At 43.1% G+C, this 24,290-nt stretch overlaps 1 protein-coding gene across 1 annotated transcript in view; it reads left to right on the plus strand.

The window, feature by feature from the left end:
* The first annotated feature begins 19,642 nt into the window (after window positions 1-19,642).
* LOC146854150 (hemagglutinin/amebocyte aggregation factor-like) overlaps window positions 19,643-24,290 on the plus strand; it is a 112,385-nt gene continuing 107,737 nt past the window's right edge. Inside the window, exons 1-2 of the mRNA XM_085651024.1 lie at window positions 19,643-19,700; window positions 20,331-20,519. Coding sequence (XP_085507150.1) covers window positions 19,643-19,700; window positions 20,331-20,519 — 247 coding nt within the window. The remainder of the gene's footprint in view (window positions 19,701-20,330; window positions 20,520-24,290) is intronic.

Here is a 24,290-nt window from a genome sequence, read left to right on the forward strand (position 1 = left end):
CCCCTTCCCAGCAGACCCGATCCACTCGAAGCAAGCAGCGAGGTCGAACAGGGGTGAGCAGAGAGCTTAACTTTTAGCTTCAGCGTCTGTGATTGAGTGCTTAATTGCGAGTTGCGAGTTGTAGCAGGTTGTTATGAATTTACTATTCAACATTCAAGTATTGTTCAAGCACTCAGTGACAGGCTGTGAATTAGAGACTTAAGTCTTTTTTTTATCGTCTTTTATAGCACATTGCACATTGCACCCTGACCGAGCAAGAGGCAGTCTTTCTCATCGTTTGTCGTTTTTTAATCCTAATTGCATAATGACAGAGCAAGAAGCAGTGTTAATCCACATGATCCCCGCGAGCATCGCCGTGAAAAACCGCCAACAAACGCCGCACTGCACCCCCGCTCCTCACCTCCACCTCCACAAGTTAATCCAAGTCCAAGTCCAATTCCGAGTCCTGGGCTGTACATGGGGTAGCGGGCGGGTGGGTGGGCGGATGACAGGCGATCAGAGAGTCTGAATAGTCTTGACTTTTATAAAACATGGCCCTCAGAGTCTTGACTTTTATAAACATGGACTTCGGAGTCTTGACTTCTATAAACATGGCCCTCAGAGTCTTGGCTTTAATAAACATGGCCCTCAGAGTCTTGGCTTTAATAAACATGGACCTCAGAGTCTTGACTTTTATAAACATGGACCTCAGAGCCGTGGCCTTTAATGAACAAGGACCTTAGAGTCTTGGCTTTCATAAACATGGACCTCAGAGTATTTGCTATTAGAAACATGCACCTCGGAGTCTTGACTACAAGAACATTGGACTTTGGAGTCTTGGCTTTTATAAACACAGACCTCAGAGTCTTGGCCTTTATAAACATGGACCTCAGAGTCTTGGCTTTTGTAAACATGGACCTCAGAGTCTGGGCCTTTATAATCATGGAACTCATAGTCTTGACTTTTATAAACATGAACCTCGGAGTCTTGGCTTTTATATGCATGGCCCTCAGAGTCTTGGCTTTTATAAACATGGACCTCGGAGTCTTGGCTTTTATAAACATGGCCCTCATAGTCTTGGCCTTTATAAGCATGGACCTCGGAGTCTTGGCCTTTATAAACATGGACCTCGGAGTCTAGGCTTTTATAAACATGGACCTCGGAGTATTGGCTTTTATAAACATGGACCTCAGAGTCTTGGCCTTTATAAACATGGATCTCAGAGTCTTGGTTTTTATAAACATGGACCTCAGAGTCTTGGCTTTTATAAGCATGGCCCTGAGAGTCTTGGCCTTTATATTTATGGACCTCAGAGTCTCGGCTTTTATAAACATGGCCCTCAGAGTCTTTGCTATAAGAAACATGGACTTCGGAGTCTTGGCTATAAGAACATTGGATTTTGGAGTCTTTACTTTTATAAGCACGGACCTCAGAGTCTTGGCTTTCATAAGCATGGCCCTCAGAGTCTTGGCCTTTATAAACATGGACCTCAGAGTCTTGGCTTTTATAAACATGGACCTCAGAGTCTTGGCCTTTATAAGCATGGACCTCAGAGTCTTGGCCTTTATAAACATGGACCTCAGAGTCTTGGCCTTTACTAACATGGACCTCAGAGTCTTGGCTTTTATAAACATGGACCTCAGAGTCTTGTTCTTTATAAACATGGACCTCAGAGTCTTGGCCTTTATAAACATGGACCTCGGAGTCTTGGCTATAAGAAACATGGACCTCAGAGTCTTGGCTTTTATAAACACGGACCTCAGGAGGCCTGGTTATGGATTTAAGGAGTCAGGATGTTATGTTAATAGAGCCTAAAACGCAACAAAACTCCCTGCGCATCATCCCTGTGCGGCAAGTAAAATAATTTGCAATTAACAAACGGTCCCCCAAAAGCATACAGAAAAGCAAACAGAAGGAAAGGTGTATGCTGTACCTGTTGTAAAATAACCAGGTTTTCAATATTATTTTGAAATTTGTTTAGTCAGAATTTGTATGCATCCTAATATGGAGCTTGTTCCAGTGCCAGATCGCTGAATATCTGAATAGCTGAAAGAGCCCTCCCCCTCTAGCATGGAGGATCTGTTGTGCTTGAGCACGGGCTAAAGAGACCTTAGTGCCCTGGTAGGTTCTACTGCACATGTAGGGTGGGGAGGAGGCTCTAGAGTAATGTGCTCTGTGTACATGGCAAATCGGGAGCTAGTGAAGCTTTTTTAACATTGAAACTGATGCAGATTCAGGGGGAAGACAAAACAGGAGTAGCCAGTTGATGACCTTGCAAAGCAAAGGCAGGATACTTCAACAGGATCTACACAGACAACTGCAATCTTATCTTTGATTTACTGTTGAGTGAAGTCCCCAAATTTCTTGCCACTTCTTTAGTTGTGGGGTCTTATTCAAGTTTCCTTGGACCCATTTGTCTAACGAAATGGTATTTGCTCTGACATATGGCACAATCTTGGTCTTATCAGTTAGTTTGAGCCAGTTCTTTCTCATCAGAGCTTTGGCTATCATAAACATTTACTTCAAAGCTTTAGCTATGAGGAACATGGTCTTCAGGTGCCTTTGATAACAGAAACATTTGGGAGCTTTGGTAATGAGAAACTTTACGTTAATCTCCTCTTTATGGCTGTTCCTTCATTCCAGAACAAAAAGCATTCTTGCTGTGTGAAGTTAAAAAAAAACAGAAAGGAGAAAAAGAAATGGAAAAACATTTCTTGACAAAGTTTACTAGTGACCTCTTGCACTGCCTCAGTTTTTCACCCCAATCTGTGGACTAAGAGACCTAACGTTGTCTGCCCTAAGGTCCAATATACATTACCTTTATGAATCAGATATGGAGATTAGTTGCGTTCATCCCCTCACTGGGCAGATATATGTGCCATCCTGCTCAATGTTTTCCCTCCATTGCTTCTATATCATCATGTCCACTGTAGGTGCATCACATTTTTTTGGTGTGTTTCCAGCTTAGCTCCCGGTTCTGCTGGACTGGGGTGCACCCAAAGTGTAACTGTACCCCATGGATAATACCACCTTCAGTAGCTAAAGAGGAGTCTGATGGTTGCCAGCTGCAGAGACCTGTTTCACTGTACCCTGGGGAGAGGGGTCTACGTATCTGCTTCCAACATGCCTTAGGGCCTTCTCTTCCTTGGAAGTGTGAGGTCTTTGACTGTGTGGTTGATGAAGTGGCTCTGTGCTCATTGAAACAACAAAGCACAGAGCACATCCTGCCCTTGAAGCACCCCTTGGAGGCCTCTGCCCCAAACCTCCATTCACAGTGTCTGATGTCTTGGCTGTAACAAACATTAAGTCCAGAGATCTTCCCAAACCAAAGCACCTGGACAAGACCTCTTCTCCTGTTCTGTGCAGGGCAGGGCCCTGAAGACTGAAACTGATGCCCGCTTGGAAGATGAGGATCTGGAATGATGGCATGAAGAGAAAGAGACAAGATACAACTGACTGACGCGGACATCTGTCACAAGAAGAAAGCATGACCAGGAGCCTCAAAGATATGCAGCCCAACAGGTCAGTCCAAAACCTGAGCACTAATATCATTAACAAATCACTCGAGAAGAAGCATAAAGAATATGATTCTGAAAGACACTTGTCCATAAATCAAATACATGGAATTAAAATTAAAACAGCTTTCACATCATTAAATCAAGATTATTACATTTCCTCACTGATCTTAAAAAACACGTTCCAGCCCCACAGCAACACCAAAAAGTGTGTATTGGCTAACAGGGCAATAGCATCATGTCTCCTAAAATCTCATATTTAAAAAAAAAAGGATTTAAACATTTACGAAGCAACCTTCAAATCACTGGACAATCCATTGGAACATGTGTACTTGTACATTTCATTTTCTGGTCACATATATAAGTTCTCCTCCTCTCTTTAAATAGCACCGCTATACCTGGTACCTCCAAAATGAGATTACATCCTACTCTATACTTTAAAATTTCCAATAAGAGAGTTGAATCTGGTAAACAAAGGTATGGAAGCACATCAGAATTATTCAGACACTGAAATGTTAAAGTGATTGCAGATTTATGAGATCAATAAGTCCTGTGCTTTTGCAGAGACATGAATAGGGCAGCCTCCTTAACTTTTTGTGGGGGAACTGGTTCCATCCTCCTAAAACGTCTCAGGTTCAAGAAATAATCCTTAGTATCCTTATTATGTTTCAAAAATTCCCTCACACACTTACGTTCATTATGTTGAGCCCCCAACCAACAGATCTGTGATAACTTCAGCACTTCATCTTCTAAAGAGTACTTACTGCAAAATTAAAACAAGCATTTGCAATGCAATTGGTCTCGCATTTGCGAGAGTTCGAGCTATTGGCACTGTAAACGACAATGCTTTTTATGCGTTTTAAAAACCTGCAAGCAGTGCGTAAACACGCAGTTTGTACTTCTACTTGTTGCTAAGCCAGTCTATGACACTCTACTGTACCCCCTCCATTCTACAACACTCTTCACCCCCTCAAAGACACACCCCATCACAACACTCTACAACACTCTACTCTACGATACCCCACACCACTAACTTTTAGCCATGCTGAACATAATCCAGACTGGTATACAACATGGCCAAAGCACACTGGCAAAGCCAACAGCTCTTGCATAGGAGAGACCTATTTGCTTTGCTAATGCTTGCCTTAGGACTACTGCGACCCAGTAATTAAAACTGAGTGACAAAGGGAACAAAGAAAAGAACAGCAAGGCAAGCATGGGGCGGGAATTAAGTTTGGACGAGGGGTGGTCTTGAGGATGGGGGTTACTAGGAGAACTTTAATAAATGCCTGGTAAGTAACCTGGGGGAGTGGAGGGAGTAGGGAAGGGGCTTGAGAGGGTGAAAAAACAAGGGGAAAGGATTTTGGGATGGGGGGAACCTCCCTCTCAAAAGAGACTAACCAAAAAATAAAAGGAAAAGGTGAACGCAGCGAGGAGACTCGAAAATACAAGCTGTACAAAAAGACAATTTATCAAGATGGGTACTCATCAGGTTGGTTGTCACCAGTCTGCTCAATGCGATTCTAGGTAAAAACATTTGTCAAAACAAACTCTACAAAAAAGATTCATTAGAACCGTTTTCAATGTGTTCTATTTTTGACGAATACACAAACAACCAGTACACGGTCAGAGTAAGCCTTGTAACTGCTTTGACAGGAGCTGGCGAAGAACACCCAGAAATCAGGATAATGGACCCATACTTGGACTTTTAGATTGGTCCACAGAACATCATGCTTCAAAATTAAAAAGGTTAAACCGACCACCACCTCCTTACTGTGGGTACTCGGCTACTGAGGGCAAGGACCAAGCTCATTTCCATTGAATGTGCATTAAGGCCTACTTGTATTTTTGCAAATGAGTTGTACTTCAAGCTTCATACACATAAAAATATGGCCCAAATTTTATGAGGAAGATTATCTAACAGCCTCATAAATGATAAGAACAGGAGAGAATTGACATTTATGGAATATCCCATTTCAATATTTGATGGTATCACCCAAATGGAGAAAGTGCAACCAACTGTAAACATCCAGTCAGTAAGGACTTGAACCAGATTAATTTGGTACCTTTAAATACCAAGATAAAACATAATTCTGGCAACCCCCTCCTCCTCACCCCTCCCCCGTGTATAAAAGAAGGAACTTCAAAAACATAGTGCCTTGTTACATTATAAACAGTCACCGTCTCTGACTCACTGAAGCTCCTACGGTTTAAATGCTGCACTACTTATCGTTGCTGATTCACTGGCAATTTGTGACCCGTAATCATTCCCCTCAAGAAGTGAATCCAGCTCGCGAAAGAACACGGCATCTAGCGCTTCCGGTCTGGTGATAAGAGGTTCAGCTAAAAACAAAACAACAGGCATTGTCAAATACAGGGCTTAAGCCTCGGCTGAGCTGCGGACACTTAATGCGGACACGTCATGGACCCTGACATTTGTCCTGCGCCGCTGTGCTCAACCGCCGGGAGCCGTACACGAGGAGATATGCACGCACGCTGCAGAATAGAGGCGCGAGGGGTGACGCGCATATGGTGCAAGTGCGACCAGCTCCTCGGTGTGCTGTCGGCGGTGGGAGCGCTCGAAAGTTAAGAGACATGTGAGCGTCCAAATGGGCTGTCCGGGCGCCGTGAGCATGCACATCCCTGTTCCCCTTCGGCCACCAAACCGACGACTATAGGTCTCACCAAGGCGAGCAATGCATGCGCTGCATCGTTAGGCGAGACCTAAAAACAAGGATACCTGCCACACGTGACCAAGTTAATACATCATTTCAAAACATAGGCTTTGCATTATTGATCCTTTTGGCAAACATAATACTGGTTTCAAACATCTACTTCTACCGGGTCTAAACTATTTCTATTTTTATGCAAATACATTTGTAAAAATGCTTTAACTAAAGGGGCATATGATAACCATCAGTACGTCTTATCAAACTTCACAAGAAAAACGTACTGTAAAGGTGCTTAGCTGTAGTAACTTTGACATTCCTGCACAAAAACAATCATTCAAGGTGATTGGCTCTTCCAAAATGTGTGCTGTAGATTGCAGCACGCAATGAAAGAGGACAAAAAGGAGGAGAAATAAAAACAGTTCTCCTCGTTGCTCCTCGAGGGTGGCGTAGCATTCTGACGCATTTTCAGATTTACGTTTGCTCGTAAATCTGGAAATGCATCAGCTGACATGGGTGTTGCGTGGGAACACACACAGCAACACCATGTCACACCCCTAACACTCAAAGTGTTGCGTGAAAAGGGGCGATATTTACAAGCACAGGTAAAGTCACGCAGGGTGGCTTTACCTGTGCTTGTAAATATCACTCAGCAGGTTGCGCCGCTGGTGCGTGATGCAACGTGACGCACCGGCAGCGCAAAGGGCTTGTATATCTGCTTCTCAGTTGCCTGACATGCAGGTATGCAGAGGGGAGTGTGCAGTTCTTAGCATGAAATTGGCACTTGAAGCATAGACTTCTAGTGAAAAATCCTACCCCTCGACAAACTCTGAAACATACCACACATTAAATGTGTGCTGTGCACTGCAGCACACATGCAATGTGTGGGTTGTTTGGAGAAATGAACACATCTCAGCACATCCTTCAAAGAGGCGTTAGATTTTTACACAAAGCCCAGCCTGGATATCTAAGTAAATTGAGCTTTACGTTAAAATTCATGGGTGTTTACACTGATCCATGCCCTAGTGACACCCCCTTCTCACAAAGTGACACAAAGTTGTGTAAAATACTTTTGGCACTGAAAAAAGAAAGGGCATCCTTCCACAGCACAACCTCTTTTGTGTAAATACCATGCACACTTCGCATTGCTTTGCGCTGGTGCAGGGCTTGAGTAAATCTGGGCCTTTTTGTTAACCTGACCTTAGTTTTGTAAACCCTTCAGGGAGGCGTAACAAGAAGAAATAGCTTTATTTCTCCTCTTTACTTTCTCTTGGAATTTGTCTCTCTGAATTGTATTTGTGCAGGAAGGTGCCCCTTTCTGCACCAAACAATCTTGAATGCAATGGAGGCACCGCCAGCGCAGGGACTAAGGCAGGAATGCCTCGTATTCTTTTAAGTACGCCGCATTCCTGCCTTTTCCCTGTTACGCAGCGCAGCGTAGCGTAGCGTAGCAAGGTGGCTTGCTGCGCTGCGTTACTTTCTAATAAATATGCCCTGTAATTTGCAGAGCATACATGGCATGTTGGTGAAAATTTGCGTTTCCATTTTCTTTAGCAGTATTTGTGTGTTACAGTTGTCTAAGGTGTGAATTCTCGTATGTGATTCAGCTAAATGCATTTTTAGACAGTATTGATATTTCTACTTTTATGCCACTCCCACGTGTTTTTGTGGGTTGTCAGTTTAGGCATCTTCCGTTTGGCTGTTTTGTTACTTCTTCAGAGATCTGAAAGTGTGCATCAGCCCTTTTTGCACTTTTGCACTATTCTTTTTTCTGCGTTTTCTACCTCGGTGTGAGTTCAGACAAGTACATTTTGCAAAGCTTTAATAATTCATTTATTGTTCTTGGGTGTTTTGTTGCGTACCTACAACCACTATTCATTTTATTGTTGTCAAGTTGCATTAGCCTGCCTGCCCTATTCATTACTTCTGGTGTTAATAAGACCTTTTTGACTTTATTAAAATTATCTCTATGGTATACTCACTGATAGAGACTTTCAGCCATTCCTCTTCATTCATTGGTCTTATTTCTGTCAGTCACATTTTTCTCCCGCCCTCTACAACATACATCATGGGGCCGTGGCTTCCCGGCCTCACCCACTTCAGCCATTAGCTACATTTCCTGTGAATGGAGGCATTCCACCCTTTAACAAGGAGTGCAGCCCCCGAAAAAAGTTGTGGCTTTTAGTGCCAAGGACTACTATGGGAATGAGTGCTCTTTTGAAAGCAAACAAATATTTCTGTTCTCTAAACCAATGTTTTATTTCACGTTGTAGAGAGCCTGGCGGCTCCCTCAACAATAAAGCTTTACAAACACCTTGGCAAATCAAAACAAGCATTGACAACGCCAAGAGGGTGGGAGCCAGCAACAGATCTAAAGGCTTTGCCAATGCTTGTTTTTGTCTGTAGCCTATTTGTCATGTAACTTGTCCTTATGTGTGATGTATCTGTAGTGTTCTGCGGGACACGTTCTAGTGTCCCACAGGAAACTGTACTCCCAGCCACTCCCCTGAGGGCTGGACACACTGCACCCACACACTCTTCCATCACGGGTGTCACGAGTGACGTGGCCCCGCCAATAAAAGGGCCCGGGTGCACGTGCTCACGGCCAGTTATCTAACTATCTCGCCTGGTGTCTGTGTCTACCTTTCATGTAATGTGGGCCTGAGGCCCAACACCACCAGTGGCGTAACAAAACTTGAGGGGGCCCCCCTGCAAAGTACATGGAGGGGGCCCCCATTCTCCTTGCCAGTCGAAAGCTCTCAGGCCAGAGACCCGCCATACTGCCGGGGCTCACCCCAGCCATAAAAAAAGGATTCTGGTTCCTCTATTGGTCACATCCGCCCTCTCATCGGGCGATTTACATACATCAGTAAATTCTGCTGCTGCGCCCTCCAGAAACGTTACATAACACTGTCTCCAGCCGGCCCAACAAACACATCCTCCTACTTGATGACCCACCTTCAAGCGAAGCCCGCTCAGTTAACCACCTCCAAACTCAGATCACTTCCGTCGTGCCTGCTACTAACGCATCCATTACACTCTACCCTCACCCCTATGAAACCCGCAATTATGCTTTTCTGTCTGCCTTTAAAACCACCCCTCGGATGTCACTGCAAACCTGTGACCGCCGCCTACTGCTCCCCTGTCCATCACCCACAGAAAGACTGATGACCGGTCACCATCTAACCACTGCCTACCAGTAAAGACAGAGCCTTTCAGCTGCTGGCCTCCCCAATGCCACTATGGAAGTTTAAAAAATGTTAAACAATCTCTTCAACTGACCACCTCAACACACTTCTTCCTCGTAGCCTATACGGCATCAAAGCCGTTCCTGCTACTTTTCATCCTCTGCATGATGCACACAATAATATCAAATGTACAAAGGGTCCGATTTTTGTTTCCTCACGCCAACATTAATTTACACTATGTACCCCACTAAACCATACCTGCTGTCAAAGGCAAACCAGATCCCATATGTAGCACCAGTCAACAAGTACCCCAAGGACACCAGAGAGAATATGCGTTTCATGAATTAAACCTACAATGACAACGTAGCATTTCCCCACCAACTGTCAGGCCAGCAAAGTCTGCAACCGCACAGTAGCCATCAATACCAGCAACGTCTAAAGCGCATTTCCACTTCCTTTCCTTGGCAGCTCCTGATACATATACTTATGCCTTCTGGGCGGCATGTACCACAGACCACAGCATTCTTTGTCTCCCTAAGACTAACCGAATGCTGTCGGTGAACGCTTCTCTTCCCCCTTCCTTACTAATAACTTATGGAGGATAACAAAAAAATATATATAGTATTTTCTTATGCAAATAGCGTATCAGGCACTTGCTGCCCACAGTCCTCACCAGATCCACACAAATCAATATTCTGCTATCGCACCATCCTGTCACCCCTATTATTATCTGGAGGTATTTTTTATCCCTTCCTTGAACTGGGAAAAGCAATACTTTGCACAAAAACAAGTCCCTTTAAAACCTTTGCTACTTACACAGGCTCGCAAAGCACTTACTTGTTTTACTAACTGTTGTTGTAAAGCAAACGGGTAACTCATTCTAGGATTGGGATTACTGCTTAGAGGTGTGGAAGTTAATACTGAGTCATAGGATGATTTTTTGCATACACTCGTTCTTCCCTGCATGCGCACACAAAGCAACATTACAATTTAGCTTAACAAATTGTTCAGAAATGTACCGGAAGGTAAAGAAACAGCCCAAATTATTTTTACAAAGGAAAATAGACAATCGTCAACTTTATACCCCATGACATAAAAGCCTTAGCATGCACAGCTTGCTCAGATCCACGCTACCTAGTTCTACCAAACTCAGCACATTTGAACATCTCATAATTCCATATCACACTATTCAACTATAAATAATTTAACCCTACATTCCATACCACATAATTACAATCCTAAACATGAAAAAACATATATTTCTACTTCACTCCATACCACATAATTCCACATCACATAACATTCCACACAACTTAATAGCACTCCAAACCACATAATTACACTCCACACAACACAATTCAAGTACACATAATTCCACTTCAACCTATATAATTATACGTAACACAACATATTTACACTCAACTCCAAAACACAGAATTACCCTCCACAAAATACAACTCTGCAACATGTTACATAATTCCACTCCGCACAATTATACACCACACCATGCCACATAATTCCACACGTTTCACAATTCCACAATTCATCCCCACACAATTCATCACACATAATTACTCCACATTATGCCACTCAGCACCACATAATTAACCTCCATATAATTATGCTCTCATTCATATTGCATAAATACACTCCACAGAAATCCAGTCTATGCCACGTAGCAACATTCCACATAACTACACTTCACACCATGCCTCATAATACCACTCAACATAATTTTCACACAGCAGCGCACACTTCCAAGTCACACATTTCAACGCTACACATTTCCATTCCACACCACATAATTCAACAACAAACTACATAATTCAAACCAACAACAGAATTACATAACACACCACATACATCCAATCTACACCACAAAATTCCACATCATGCTACAATATTTAACAGCACATCACATAAGTAAACTCCACTACATACCACTCCACAACGCAAAATACCATTCCAGATAATCTCACTCCAAGACACACAATCCCACTCCATGACACACAATCCCACTCCACATAATTCCAGTACACTCAATACCACATAATTACTATCCACATAATTACATTATTTCGCTACACAGATCCAATCCACACAACACAATTCCACAACTAACAATTCCAATCCAAACCACATATGTCCACTTGACGCCACACACATTCACTCCACTCCAAGCAAAAAACACATAGGTAAAATACACTGTCCTTTACAATGTCAATAGCTCTAACTCTCACAAATGCGAGACCAATTGCATTGCAAATGCTTGTTTACCTTCCAATGCGACTGAGCAGATCCTGTTCATTTTTTATTTTTTTATTTATTTGATGGAGTTTTATATAGCGCAAACTTGACCCGTATCGGGTATCATAGCGCTTTAAATGAGCACCAGTTGCGTTACATGAGGACACATTCATATTTGTTAGGCCCGGGGAGATTAAGTGATTTGCCCAGAATCACAGGATGTTCAGTGTCATTGCTGAGACTTGAACCCAGGTCCCCAGATTCGAGGTCGACCGCCCTAGCCGTTAGACCAACTCCTCTCCCAAGTATAAGTAAGAATAGGCATACGAAGGGCTAAGCAGAAGAGCTGTAGTATGTAGATGTAAAAGTAGTGGAAGGTAGGTTCAAGTAGGAGTATGCAGAAGTAAGAGTGCAAGTAGGAGTAGGAAGAACTAAGTTAATTGTAATAAGGGCATTGGCAAATACGGTAGCAAAAGTAAGAATAGAAGTTAGAAGACGTAATAGGAGTAAGAGGAGAAATGAGTAAGAGCAGGAGGAAATAGGCATAATAAGTTGTAAGTGGAAGCAAGAGTATGTTGGAATAATAAAACGTAAGAATGGGAACAAATATGAGGTGTAAGAGAAAGGTAAAATTAAGAGGTTACGTAGCACAGTAAGAGGAAGTATGAAACCTATGAGTAGAAACAAAAATCAGCAGTAGGCATAAGTAGGAAAAGTTAGTGCTAGTAAATTAAGTTCAAGATTAATGAAAGTAAGATTGAAAGAGACCAAGATGAGAAAAGAAAGACGAAGACAGCAAATCCTTCCATATTCTTCTACGACTCCAGTGCTAACAAAGCATGACATGCTTTTCATTTTATGCACACATCAGATGAAGAGCAAGGACCTTCCATTAAGCACTATTGTAACACGCTTCAGTTGGTAACTTGCGTGCAGCTGAAATAGGTCCAATTTATGTGTTTTATAGCGCTCACAAACATCATAAGCGTGTTTCTTGGCACTATTTCAACAAAAGTTATCGCTATGCCACTGGCAGAGGTACAATTTGTTTTATTAATGGGTTGCACACAGACCGGTCTGTGTGACGTGCTGTTCGACGAAAAAGTGCAAAAAAAGACTTCTTAATACCCCGTCAGCAGCACTTCAGAACAGTTTGAATAAAGCTTAGCCGATTCCCGGGAGCCGAATAGTGATTTTTGTGTGTCTCTGGCGCCCAGTAGCAGTGCGTTTAGCCCGAAGGCCACATTTGGCATGTTGTGACTTGAACTCACCATTATAGAGAGAATGTAATACTAGGTAATTTATTGTCACATGCCCCCCTTTCTCTGTAGTTCCCGGCGCCTGTTTAGAGGTGGACAGGAAGGAGCCCTCTCTCCTTCCAGCACAGCAAGCAATACCACAGAACAGTGCCAAAACCAACACAAACAGCTCCCGGTAGCTCAGCTCATGTGCCCCGATAGATGTGAGGCTGTGAGCTCATGAGTAAGAGGTTTAGGGGCAGAGTGAGGAGCTGGCAGCCTATACCAGGGTGGAGCAACAGCACCAAGGAGTCTACAGCAACAGGGGACGGGTCTCCTCAGCTCCGAAGTGCGAGGCCAGCACGTGGGAGCCATACAGCGGCAGCCAATGCTTGTGAAGCAAGTAATCAAGCATTGGCAAAGGTAAAATAAAACCAGGCTAGTACCAACTAACACGAAGGGTGTGACGGGGAATGGTAAAATTGGGGGCAGGAGGTAACATATCTTGCACTTGTTAGTGTTGTGAGACAGAGAAAAGGGTCAGCGACAGGAGGATATTTACAGCTGGGACTAATTAAAGTCCCAGATAACCTAAAATGTAAATGCTGCATTTTGAAACACATTAGGCATTTGTTATCAACCCACAACATAGCATGTTTTTTGAAGGAGCACACTATTAAAACTCACAATTAAAACTGCTAGACTTACCAACAAAGCTGCAGAATGTTATCTGTCCTGCTCTTTACATGTCTAACCTCTCTCCCTGAAAGCGTGTTTCTGAAGAGTACAGGGCCCCCATCCTTTTTCCGTCAATGTAACTTGTTACTTTGTTTCTCTTCAGTTCAGTCCTGCCCTGGGTCAGCACCAAGAGCTCAGATCAGGCTGCAGACTGCACCTGCTTTCTAGAGCAAGCATTTCACTCACAGCTCTTTACTGGAGAGCTGAGGGGGCCCCCTTCACCTACCGAAGACTGGGGCCCCCCCCGCACCGCGGGGGCTGCGGGGGTGTTTGTTACGCCCCTGAACACCACAGTATCCATGCTCCAAGGTGTGAGTGCTTTCTCCTTCTTCGGTTCCTTTTGTTCCCATGTATACATTTGCTAGCCGTGTTTCTGGGTGTATCGTTGCAGGGTGTGCTGTTCTTCCCATATACTGTCGCCACTGTGGGCCAGCCTTTGGTGGTGGATGGCTAGCAGTTCTGGGAATACATCCAAAACAAGCCAGTAATGGATGTCCGACTTCAAACAATGATTTATGGCGTGGGACCAACAACCCCACTTTGCAGGTGTTCAGCCTGAAATTAAACAACAGCATGACGGCCACATGGATTTACACTAGATAAGGTGTTTTAAATGATGAAATAGTTGATAACAATGTCAAAAACAGGTTTACGCCAGCTATCCGCTCATGGACACTGAAGGAGTGTTATTACACAGCCAGAGCTGTGACAAACATCACCAGCTCCGATGCCAAGAAGTCACAGAGTCCATGCAAAAGTCAGGATCTATTTAATATTAGTAGTGTGAAGTCATGTAAAGGGAGGAGATAATTCATGTGCAGTCTGAGCTGCACAACATGCACGAATCTGTTCATCTAAACTCAGGCATTTAACATTCAACTCAGAGCAGTAAAGTATTTGACTACTATGTGGGAACATCTGCATCTTCTACTGGTAGTGTAAATGTCAAATATCATCTCTTCCTCCCAAACGCACATTGTTCTATACATTTAAAACGGCCAAACAAGTAAACAAGAATCTTTGCTTCTAATAGAACCCCGTTTGCATTCCATGAACAGAGAAAGGGAAAAACAAATATTCGTATTCGTCCTTTATATCAGCGGCAGCACCTTGTTTAGGACAGAGGAGCGTCTCCCCCCTGCTGCCAGCGCCGCAAAACTGAAAAATAAAATAGTAATTAATTGAATTTATTACCATTTTATTTTCCCCTTTCCCTATCCCAAGATGGTGTTTGGGGGCGGGACCACTGCTGCTGACTGGCAGCAAGGGAGAGGTGCTCACCCCAACAGTTTACACTGCGCATGTCACTTTGGCCGGCTGTCTTGCGACGGCCAGTCTGACATGCTAAGTGTAAACCTCTACAACGAGATGTCTCAGACAGCTTGGTGAAGAGCAAGCACAGTCACACAGTGCCAGCAGGAGCGTTGAGGCAGCCCACTCCAGCCAATCCAGGCGCTGCTCTCATGCTGCTGAACATTAGGAGCAGCATGAGAGCAGCGTCTGAATTAGTGCAGAGAATTCAACTGGTTCAAGCTTCCAACACCGAGGGACTGAAGCAGAGGACCAGAGGAGACGATCCAACGGAGTGGGTAAGTACTCTTCTGCTCATTATTTTGCCTCTTTCTGCACGTTCTGACCTGTATTTTGCCTCTTTCTGCTAGTTTCTGGCCTTTATTTAGCCTCTTTCTTCTTTTTTCTGAAATTTATTTTCCTCTTTCTGCCCGTTATTTTTATTTGTTCTCTTTCTGCTCGTTTCTGACCTTCATTTTTTCTCTTTCTGCTCATCGCTGACCTTCTTTTTTCCTCTTTCTATTCTCTTCTGACCTTTATATTGCCTGTTTCTGCTCGTTACTGTCCTGGCTCCTTGACGGAGACGTCGCATCCACAGTGCCCAGATACCCCCAGGGGAGACAGTGCTGTGCTATATAAATGCTGATTGATTGATTGACTGCGTGAGATGGAACCCATCCACCACCCATCTGCCTGCCTCACCACTCTCCTGGGTTGCCAGCTGCCGCTGGTTGTAGGTATGGAAATCAGATACAATATTAACAAGCAATCCACAAACAATAAGATCAAAGTTCACGCAGAGCTGTATCTTGTGAAGGGAAAACTCCTTAATCCACAGCTTGAAAAGGGTAGTTGAAAAGGGCATACTATCAGAAATCAAAAGGTGATGGCACATTCTGGGACTGAGGTGTGACCCAAATGTCTTTTAGGTGCTTAAATAGTTGGGAGCTATAGTTCATTTAACATTAGAGTCTATATGCAATGTAATTCAATAGGCAGAGCCATTGGGTTTATGTGGCAGGAGAGGACAGATTATATGGCAATTTTGATGCAAGAAAAAGCTAATCATGCAGCATATTGTGGTGCATATTGTGGTAGTATTACTTCATAATGTTATTATGTATACACATTAACACTGTCTGAGCAAAAGGTTTCACACCCAAATACATCAGTCAGCAACTGAAAGTTGCAATCTGCCTGCCGCTATACAGCAGGATGCATTGGCAATGTTTTAGTTTCATTCAATCCTTTTTGAGATAGAAGTATATTTTTTTTAAATCTATAAATTGTGCAGCGCACCACGATGAGAGCCCGAGCACATGCTAGCTGATACACAGAGGAACTCAGGCTAACGAAAATCACTTCAATTAATTGGAATTCAAGTGGAGAACAAGTCAAGAGACTGCAGACAAAGACATCTTCATATCCGCCCTAAGACACTATCACCAGCAGATCCGGAACACCAAGCAAACCACATCAACGCTAGCAGGAACAGCAGCAAGGAAATCTTCACCATAATCAAACATTTCACAGCAACTCCAGCTACCTCCAGCAGCATCACAAGATCTCTGCAACAAGCTCTCTGAATTCTTCTGTAACAAAGTCACCTTTATAGACAGCAACTTCAACCCTCAACTGGAACCTGCCACCCTCTCAGCTCAACTTCTCATCATGGCTGAAGAAAGAATCCTGACTTCATGGCCTTCCATTACCATTGACGAAAACAGCCGCTACCATGAAGTGCATCCACACAGGGCCTCATCTGACACCTGACCCCACCATGCACACACCAAAGGACTCCTACTGATTAGCAAATCACTACTATCCATCCTCAATGCCTCCTTCGACTCCGGACACCTGGAAACATGGCAAAGTCACTCCCCTGTTCAAGAAACCATCCACTGACCCTTCCATGCTCACAAACTACTGACTTCTCTCCCTCCTACCATACCCAGCCAAGGTCCTAGAGAAGCGCATCAACGGATGCCAACACCACAGCAACCACAAGCTCCTCAATGACATGCAGTACAGCTTCAGTCCCAACCATAATACAGAAACAGCACTTAGTACTGCCAAATACACCACCCTCATGATCCTAGACAAAGGAGATACAGTGGCCCCTATCCTCCTGGACCTCTCTGCAGCATTTGACAGAGTCTCACACCCCATTCATATCAGACACCTACACGAGACTGGCATCCAAGAAGCCGCTCCATGCTAGATCTGCTCCTTTTTTTTTTCTTTTCAAAGCTTTATTTTTAAGGTTTCTTATACATCTCGTAAACACAAAGAATGCAGAGCGGTACAATTTCAAGTCACATAGCAATCGTCACATTAATAGAGTCTCATATAATGTAGCTCAATCACTTGGCAACCTAAGTGTTCATAATAGCAAATGTGAATCGCGTCAGACCCATCAGTCCACCCGTTACCACCCCCCCAACCCGCAAGGACCATCCACACCCAGACCTCGTCTAAACAAAGGAAAAAGGAAAGCAACCAGAAGGAAAACAAGCATTGGCATAGCCAATAGGTCTCGCTTTTGGGACCTTATAAGTATTTAGTTATGCAGCACAATATCCTTGGTGCAACAACATCAACTGTTGCATGGCTAAACACTTATAAGGTCCCAAAAGCGAGACCTATTGGCTATGCCAATGCTTGTTTTACTTTTTGGATGAGAGATGTGTATAATGTCAGTGCCTAATTTAATGTGTTGGGGGAGAGCTGTATGTCACCATGAGGGACAAAAAAATAAATTGTAGCAAAAAACAAAATCCAAGTGTTCGGGGCCTTAAGTAAATGCTTAAACTAATAATAACAGGGATACAAGAGTTAAATTAAACTGACGAAGAGGGAGGGGGAGAAGGGAGGGGGTAGTGCGAGCAGAGGAGTAAGACAAACAAAAAATGAAGCTGACGAGAAGGGAGGGGGAGAAGGGAGGGGGTAGTGCAAGCAGAGGAGCTTGATTACAGCAATAGAAGACAATCTGTCAAGGTTGCCCAAGCTCGTAAATTAGGCATAGAAGCAGGTTTGAGTGTCTATTTTAGCATTGTCCTCTCGCGGTGTAAATTAAGCAAACAAATAACTGTGCAAACACATAAGCGAGGAAATGTCAGGAAGAAAGCGGAACTAACATGCCTCGCGATGGATAGAACAGGTGTGACGACAGAACAGCGAAGGAACAGCTCCCAGACAGCACAGGAAGAAGGTTTTAAGAAAAGGCACGCTTGCCACGCTCCCTGGGGATAAGTTAATACTGTGTCACAAAAAGCCTCAAAGTAGTTAGAACGGGATTGCTGGCAACGGGATGTGTTTATACAGAACGAGTTACTACTACGGGGAGTTGAGTGGTTTTATTACAGCATAACACAATTATAAAAGTAAATCATGGTTGCAAATGTCATTTGTTCCTGGAGTGTATGTATAGCAGCATATAAAAATGAAACTGACACGGCCGCGGGAAAAAAATAAAAGTGAGCGGGAAGTGATTGCAGGGACGCGCTCTGTGGTGGGGGAGGGGCAGAGCGAGGCGCTTGGGAGAGCGCTGTGCTTTATGAGCCATGACGGCCAGATGGAGGAAAGACAGATGGCGACTGCGTGCATGCACACACTCGTGAACGCAAGCTTGAAGCCAGGAAACCCCTCTGGTAGTACTTTAAAAATCCACTAACTAAATGTCTCACAGAGCAGCGCATGCGCTGGCTCATGCGAGACCTAAAAAAGGGCATTAAACATACCCTGCACTTATATGGTATTTTCATCAGTGCACATATAGGGAAGTTTTGGAACATACATACAGTGAGATATCGACACATTCATCCCACCCCCTCTGGCACTATTCCACTTTCAGCTTGAGATTTCCGGCGTTCACGTTCAATGTATGCCTTGTACGGGCCCCATATGTCCTTTGGGCGCAATGAACTTGGCATTAGGGAAGAATATAGATCACAGTTAACGTTACAATAGGACAAGCTCCATCATGTCTCCTAATGTGTAGTGTATTTGTTCCCAATATTTCTGTAGTTTGGGGCATGTCCACGTAAGGTGGGCAAAGTCCGTGTGTGGAGCGGAACATTTCAAGCAGTGATGCGGTCTGGAGGGATCAATTTTGTGTGCCATGGCCGGAGTGTGATATAATTGGCAGAGAAATTTGAAGTGAATAAGTTTGTGCCTGCTGTTTAGGGAGACTTCCCTGGTTACCTTGCAGCCTTTTTCCCCATTGATTGTCAGTAATGGGATGACCTAGGTCTTGTTCCCATGCTGTGCGTATTTTAACATCAGACACCGGGCGCAGACTAGAACATGATCTATACATTTTGGAAATGAGGTGGGTGCCAGTGACGCTCTCAATAATCAATGTCAAAGAGGTCATAGGTGCAGGTGGAATCAGATAAGTGGGTAGCGCTGCTCTCAATACTGAACGGACACGTTGCAATATAAAGGTATCCATGACAGATCTGTCCTGGAATCGGGCCTCTTCTGCCAATGAGAAGATATGATCCCCAGGATATGGATCCCCTATCTTTGTGATGTTGAATTTGGTTAATGTGCGCTGTACCAGTATTTCATCTGTGATGGGGAGCCATAGAGGATTTGGAAGTGGTAGAGCCGAGGAATATAGTGTGTTAAGTCAAGTCCTAGAAGTCTCCGTAACCTGTCCCATGCCCAGCTAGTAGTAGAGACGGTTTGTATGTCGCGCAGATCTCTGGGGATGCCCTTCGGTAACACCGAGGATAACTTTCGAGGAAGTACAAAATCAGCCTCTGGTCGCAAGAATGGAATACGAGCATCTGGGTGATACCACGCAAATGCATAGCTACATTGAGCCACTAAGTAATAAATATAAGGATCAGGTACCCCGTAGCCTCCTCTGTCACTCGGAAGAGTAAGGATTTGCCAATGCCCATCCAAGCCTCTTACTAGTGTCAGGACATTTAATTCATGAATTGCAGCAAAAATTCTTATTCCCAATGCATTTCGGGCATCTTTAATTGCCCTTCATCAGGGGACAACTTTACTGTAAAGTTGTAAAAATGTTTTTGAGTAGCAATATGGCAAATTAACATGGGTTTTGTTTTATTTTATTGTAACAGCGTCCCCTGACGAAGGGCAATTAAAGATGCCCGAAATGTATTCATAAAGGTAAGTTCATTAATGGGTGAGATTTTACAGTAAGATTCATTGTTACTTATTGGGGAGATCAATAAAGGGTTCATTTTAAACAAGGTTCAGGAAATCAATATTTCTGATAACCAAGGTTCTGACGTCAATGTTACAAGGCTGCAAAGTCAATGTTTGCCACAAGATTCAAAGGAAGTGGAAAATGTCCTAAGCTGGTTAGCAAAAAAACTTCAAATAGTTTATAAATAACTACCTGTGTCAAACGTGGCACAAACTCATAGGGAGCGGGAGGAGGGGAGGGCTATAACAAGGCATGTGATTTAATGAGCAAAGAATAAAAAGCAAGAGGACAGGGATTGAAAAAGGAAAAGAGGTGGAAGGAAAAGCCTTATAAACATCATAATATCCTCATCTTTGCAAATAAACCTGCCTCGTGCCACTCTGCCAGACACCATGAGGGCATTATCCTTCTAGCAGCCATCATAGCCACGGTGTTTGCAGAAAGTGAAGTATTTCAGGATGCGGCCACTGGTAAAATGCTATTATTTTATTATTTTCCATGAATGTTATTCATTTGCCACTTGTGTTTCCGAAGGTTCCATTTTTATTTCCTTCCACATGTACAAAAATCCAGAACAAAAAAGCCTACATACCATACAGTTCCAGAAAAAAATAATTAAAATACGACACCATCATGCCTTATTCTTTGTTTGACACTTGACTGAACCCAGGATACCCTATTTTATCTGCCAGTGGACATATGACATGTCATTTCAGTCTTAATCAGACATAGATTACAAACTAAAATGTCAAATTCGCTTTTACTGCTCTGGAACAACTTAAGGGACCACTTCTTAGACACACAGTAAATAGTTTTAATCCCACTCATGAGCCGATTCAGGGTACCTTTGTCCATGCAGGAACCAAGTGATAGATATTTAGATTTGTTAAACTTTATTGTTGACAACTTCATGGAAAAGAAAAGTGTTTGAATCAATACCATGCCAGTCGTGGTTCAGTACCCCTGGCCAGCTCAGTTCTTCCTTATCTTCATTTTTCCAGGACCCTGTAGGCATCTCATGTGGAAAACATACATTCTGTGATGTGTGTACCTCAATAAAGTCCAGGACACAGGAAACCCCCTGAAAACCACTGATAAACTGAGGTGCAGCGGTGGTTTCAGGGCTGGGTGGACTTGGGTGAATCCTGTCCTGTATGCAGTATTGTGGCACTCAATTGTCTTGCAGGCCCAGGCACGATTTTCTGTTGCAGAATAATAATACTAAATTGAGAGCTGCCTGCTCCAGCTAGCTGGTGACCAAGGTGGTCAGGGCTGGCCCAGTGATCATAGATGCTGCAGGCAGGAGCGCAGAGGGTGCCACAGCACCCCAAAATAACCAGACTTCAGAAGGTGAAAGCGCAACAAAGACGCCTTTGGAGTTTGTTTACATAGTGTGGGTATGTCTTCTGACGAATTGCTGCTTATTCTTTGTGAGGGGATTGTTTTCTAAGTGAAATATGTGGCAATCCTGCTGGGGTGCAGGGAGAGAGATAGGAAAGACTGTAGGATGGCATTATTCTAACACACAACAACATGTAACTACCTATAAATGAACTGCACAAACATGAAACAATGTATCAGCAGCAAGCAAGCACAATGAGACACATTTATAATTCAGAAGTGTGATAGAAACAAAGATTTTAACTGGATCCAAAGAAATCCATACACTTTACTTGGTGAAGTGCAAATTATATATATTTGCTTAAACCTATTTTCCAGACATTATCATTTGTGTGGTATGTAGTTTTATCAGTAAAACTGTGTCTGTGCAATTGTATTGGTCACTTTAATGGAACTCGTGCTGTCCGGAAATTATAGCGCACTACCACACCATGCCTTACTGATATGTGCCTTGAAAACAAGGAGAGGGGCGCTACAAATCCAGAGGGACAGAGCTCCTATTTGCAACAGTGTGCTCCAAAATGCACATCAGACAAATTTACACACTTACCGTTTAAATGATGGGATCACCGACACAATATCGGAAACAACAATATCGTTTACAAAAATATTGTGTCAAAAATACTGTTTACAAAAATATTGTGTCCCAATACGTATAATGGTAAGTACAAAAATATCGAAAATAAAATTTGTTTCACACTAATAACATTAAAAACATACAAAAATATTGTTGTTTAAATTTATGTAGTTTAAAACAGTAAATCTTAAATATTTTAGTATATAAAATTAATATGTAAATTAATTAAATTTAACTAAAATGAATACAATATATAAATGTATACTTCTAGAAATACACACACATATATTTGTGTGTATATATATATATATATATATATATTACCTACTGGCGGTCGCCAGTAGGTAGTTATAGTTAGGACCCCTTTTCCATAGGAAAACCTCAACATTCTATTTTGAATAACTTTGGCGCCGGTCGATGAATCCTCGCGAATTTCTCGAAATAGGTGGGGCGCTACGCTCCGCTCCTACCCTGAAAGTCTCGGGGGGATTCGTCAAGCGGGGGCTGAGATAAAAGGGGGGTCCCAAAACGCGTTTTTCCCATGCATTTTTCCATAGGACCTTTAGAACGAGCTACAGCCCGAACGGCTGAACAGAATTACTAGAAATTTGGCAGAGAGGTAGTCCCTAGGTCAAGGAAGTGCCTTTTGTAGGTTTGGTGTAAATCTGTTCAGTAGATTCTGAGAAAATAGCCTTTAAATCAATATATATATCTGAGCCCGCTTACGGTACGCTTACCGTACGCTTACCGTAAGCGTACGGTGGCGTGCGCGAGCGCGATTCTGATTGGCTCTTAGATCTTAGTAAACATTCGAATCGGCCGAAACCAGGAAGCGGCGTCCGCCATTTTGTCTCTCGCATTGAGAGTTATTTCTCAAACTTGATGCCCAAAAACATGTTACGGGCATTTTTGACAACTCCCTCCCACACAGTCATGTTGAGGGAGTCCCCAAACATCCCCCAAGAGCAAAAACGGTTTTATTTTTTTTTCGGCAATTTCGCCGAGTACGCTTACCGTACGCTTACCGTAAGCGTACGGTAAAAAAAAAAAAAAACCACTATCCACACTTACCCCACCCCCTGTGCTTTTGGTGGCCGGAGGCCACCAAATGTACAGGGCTTATTAATAGGTAAAAAAAACTAAATTTTGGCAACATGAAATTATAAAATCGAAATAAAAAAAACACTATCCACATTGACCCCACCCCCTGTGCTTTTGGTGGCCGAAGGCCACCAAATGTACAGGGCTTATTAAAGTTGATAAAAACCGTGCACGGAACGAACTGCGTTAAGTGGGCGCGCACGCCTCGAATGGCGTAAAGTAACTTAGCATTTAAAAAACCGTACAAATTCACTGAAAAAACCATAGGTTTCACACACGTTATAGTTAGGAATTAGCATTTAAAAAACCTTGCAAATTCACTGAAAAAACCATAGGTTTCACACATGTTATAGTTAGCGGAAATTTTACTGATAAAAAACCAGTGAAATTGCCCCGTTATAGTTAGTGCTGGCAACTATAACTCACGCGACCGCAATCTTCTGCTGATGACATATGTGTCTTTATGAAAAAAAAATATTTGTAATATATGTATAGCTAAAAATGTATGGAAGAAGACATGGGCAAATAAGTGTCTAAATACAGTATTAGCATCAGCAGAGGATTGCGGTCGCGTGAGTTATAGTTGCCAGCACTAACTATAACGGGGCAATTTCACTGGTTTTTTATCAGTAAAATTTCCGCTAACTATAACATGTGTGAAACCTATGGTTTTTTCAGTGAATATATATATATATATATATATATATATATATATATAATATCTACTGGCGGTCGCCAGTAGATAGTTATAGTTAACATATTTTCCATAGGAAATCCGCAACATTCTATTTGGAATAACGTTGGCACCGATTGACAAATCTTTGCAAATTTTTCCAAACTTTTGGCCAGCTCCGCTCCGCTCCTACCCTGAAAGTTTCGTGGTGATTCATCAAGTGGGGGCCGAGAAAAAAGGGGGGTCCCTAAACGCGTTTTCCCCATGCAATTTCCCATAGGATCTGTTGTCGCAGCTACAGCCCGAACTGCTGAACGGAATTACACCAAATTTGGCAAAGAGGTAGTCCTCAGTTCAGACTCATGCCTTTTGCTTAAATGGTGTAAATCCATTCAGTAGTTCCTGAGAAAATTAGAGTTAAAAGTACATAAATATCTATGGCCGGGAAGGATCCGCGCACCCTACCCGCACCGTAAGCGCACCCTCCAC

Source organism: Triturus cristatus, chromosome 4_1 (genome assembly GCF_964204655.1).
Source record: "Triturus cristatus chromosome 4_1, aTriCri1.1, whole genome shotgun sequence".
NCBI classification, from domain to species: domain Eukaryota; kingdom Metazoa; phylum Chordata; class Amphibia; order Caudata; family Salamandridae; genus Triturus; species Triturus cristatus.